We start from the raw sequence: 3130 nt of genomic DNA, 5'->3' as shown, positions 1-3130 counted from the left end.
AAAAAAAAAGAGGGAGCCGGGGAGAAGACAAAAAAAGGGGCTGCTGCTGGAGAAATTAAGAAGAAATTGCAGCTGCCATTATAGATTCCACATGCCAACTAGGGAGAAAATTGGAGTGGAAGACGTCGGCTACGGTTGGAGTATAAAAGGCAGCTGCTTGGAAAATTGTTGAGGGATTCACATATATAATTGGGCACCTTGAGTGGAAAAGAAAGTGGAGAAATTGAAAAGGAATTGCGGCTACCTATTATTTATTTGAAAAGACAGAAAAAAGAAAATTGAGTTTCTGAAATTGAATGAATATACACATTGGGTGGCTGAATTATTTAATCTAGACACAAAGTTGGTGATTGCAAGGGTGAAATTACACATGGCAAAAGTCACAGAAATTGGAAAAAAATAAATACACGCTCGGCCTTTACAATTTAATCACTTCCCGTCGATTTTCGGTGATTTCCTTCCACTTTTATTTTTCTAATTTCAACAGTATGCCAGGCTAATTTTTCTCCAGTATTGGATGAATGACAAAATTGTTTAATTTTTAGTTTTAGTTCGAGACGTGTTTTTATTTTAATTCTTGTGTTGTGATTTCATTAATATACTTATTTACATTGTTTTAATGTTTGCGCACCATTATGACAATAAGTTGCTTATTTGTTGTGTTGGAAAACTCACGATAGGTAGAACACTATTATTGAGACGCAAGGACAATAAATGTTAGGAATAACATTTGTGACGTGTACGATCATATGTGATAATCCTAAATATCAATGCATGTTTGCCATATGAATTCGGATTAGGAATAGAATCGTCTCGTGGTAATTATAGGTTTTTTATATCTTGGGAAAGAATAATAAATAATAGTGGAATTATTGATCGTTGTAATTGCATGAATTGAGATAATTATCACTGGTTGAGAATTAGAATTAAGAATTGATCAGTGGCGTCGGATATCCAATACGTTTGCACATTTGATTTTTAAACCAACTTTCACTGTTTTCACAAGTGTTAGTTATCAAAATTATTTAGCTATTCCTTCGATCGTCTTTCGGTTATAAACACGAATTTAAATATATCAAATATACTAGAATTAATTATTATTCCCTGCGGACGACAATTCTCTCATCACGATTATTACTTGTACAACGAACCCGTACGCTTGCGGGAATTTGACGAACAATTACCAGTCACATTTTCTTCCTGCATCAAAGGCGACTGATAATAGATACGAGAATCCTTACTTTCTTTTGACCACCCCTCCCTCCTATTATATTAAGCCTTTAGGTTAAATTTTTTATTCCATTGTTCGCCACCACCCGAGAAGCAAAAGATTTGAGAGTCTAGGCTGAAAATACATGCATAAATAGTGGTCTAATGCCAAGTATAATAAAGTTGTTAAGAAACAACCTGTGAAATATTGAATGAAAAATATTAGACTTTAAAAGTATAACAAATATTAATTAGATTTTATATATGATTAATATATCATAATTCAAGAGAAATGCACATGAAATCTCCTTAGGAAAATGATGCTGGAGAGTGAGAACATGATACTACAATGGGTAGAGCTCATATATTTCGCCCATGTTTGGTTGTGTTAAAAATAAAAAAATTTAGTAAATTTTGATAAATATTGATGAAATATGTAAATAAAATATTGATAAAAGTTATGGATAAAATCTCCTTAGGAAAATGATGCTGGAGAGTGAGAACATGATACTACAATGGGTAGAGCTCATATATTTCGCCCATGTTTGGTTTGTGTTAAAAATAAAAAAATTTAGTAAATTTTGATAAATATTGATGAAATATGTAAATAAAATATTGATAAAAGTTATGGATCTCATGAAATATATGATTAGAATTAATTATTTATTTTGGTTTAAATTTTTATCAACTTTTTCAGCATAATCAAACATCGACTTCGTTTTCACGGTTTGAGCAATCCCCAATTTCTACGAACTTCCTTCCCGCACTATATATATATATATATAGTAACATCGTACTAATTGTCTCAATCTTACCACCACTGACTCGATCAACTCACCACCTCAACGCAGGTTTGCAATTTTTGGTATTTCTGCTAGATGCGGCTTATGATTGCTGAACTTAAAAAAAATCAAATTTACTGTTCTTATTTATAAATATTTTTGAATATGATACATTTTCTTTTTCTTATTTAGAGGTAAAAAATATTACTTTTTTTTTAATTTATTTTTTAATATGTTTGATGGTAAGGTAATTACTTAACTTTAATATAAGACCCTTAAAACCAACTTTGACCAAGGAAAAGTTGTTTATTTAAAACGGAGTCACTTAGTTTTTAAAGTTTACACCCAACACATAATATTTGAACTTTTTTTTCTCAATTCTATCAAATCTAGCATAGCAAAATGATAATAAAGCGAATGGAACTCGCTAATTATAGGGTCAATCATGAGATCCGATTTTCTTAGCATCTTCTGCAGCATGGCAGCAAATACGTAGGCATGCTTTCGAAAACTTCCTGCAGCAAAGACGGCAACGTCGAATACCTTTTACAGGTGGTTTTGGAACGGGCTTCGTAATCGGAATTGTAATGGGCTTCGGAATCGGAATTGTAATGGGCTTCAAAAAATCGGGAATCTTGCTTGTATTTGTATTCACTTTATTTTTCTCTACTGTTGCTTGAGCTGCATGAACCATATATGCTACTGAATTAGTTTACGTTAATATACAAATTTTGAGATGCTCAAAAGGATAACTTACTCGTGTCGTTGGAGGCGGTAGCAGTCACCATGGAGGCAACATCGTATATTATGAACAAAGATAGGAGTAGGTAGAGAATTGCCTTCTTGGGAAACATTATGGTGTCGGAAATAAATATTTTACGTTGCTTTGTTGTATTGCAGACACTGATTTAAGTATAAATGAGTCGAAGATTAGGCCTCGTTTTATAGGAGAGGACGAAGGAAAAGAAATGGAAGTTTCCCTCTCTGATCCATCGACGCCAACGTTGAAAAGAAACCAAACAAATAGAAGGTTGGTGGAATGTCAAACTAAAATGTAGCAACAATGATTGTTGTGCTATGGTCTCAATTCTCGGATTCTTCCTCAATAATATACTAATATTTGAACCTTTTTTTTTTTT

At 32.6% G+C, this 3130-nt stretch overlaps 1 protein-coding gene across 1 annotated transcript; it reads right to left on the bottom strand.

Annotated features, from left to right (window-relative positions):
• Positions 1 to 2329: 2329 nt before the first annotated feature.
• On the bottom strand, positions 2330 to 2920 carry LOC111388820. Its single transcript, XM_023013632.1, has 2 exons — positions 2749 to 2920; positions 2330 to 2672 (listed from the first exon to the last, which is right to left on the bottom strand). Exons 1-2 carry the CDS (start codon positions 2843 to 2845, stop codon positions 2431 to 2433), a joined length of 339 nt encoding a protein of 112 aa, XP_022869400.1. The 5' UTR covers positions 2846 to 2920; the 3' UTR covers positions 2330 to 2430.
• Between the last annotated feature and the right edge of the window lie 210 nt (positions 2921 to 3130).

Source organism: Olea europaea, unplaced genomic scaffold (genome assembly GCF_002742605.1).
Source record: "Olea europaea var. sylvestris unplaced genomic scaffold, O_europaea_v1 scaffold5294, whole genome shotgun sequence".
Lineage (NCBI taxonomy): Eukaryota > Viridiplantae > Streptophyta > Magnoliopsida > Lamiales > Oleaceae > Olea > Olea europaea.
The sequence above is the reverse complement of the archived record's forward strand: the minus strand, read 5'-3'. Positions and strand labels throughout refer to the sequence as shown.

Bases quoted from the DNA above. Each gene is read 5' to 3' on its own strand.
- LOC111388820 (XM_023013632.1), bottom strand. From the start codon at position 2,845: ATGTTTCCCAAGAAGGCAATTCTCTACCTACTCCTATCTTTGTTCATA. The intron at 2,673-2,748 runs GTAAGTTATCCT...TGGTTCATGCAG, and splicing joins TACCGCCTCCAACGACACGA to CTCAAGCAACAGTAGAGAAA.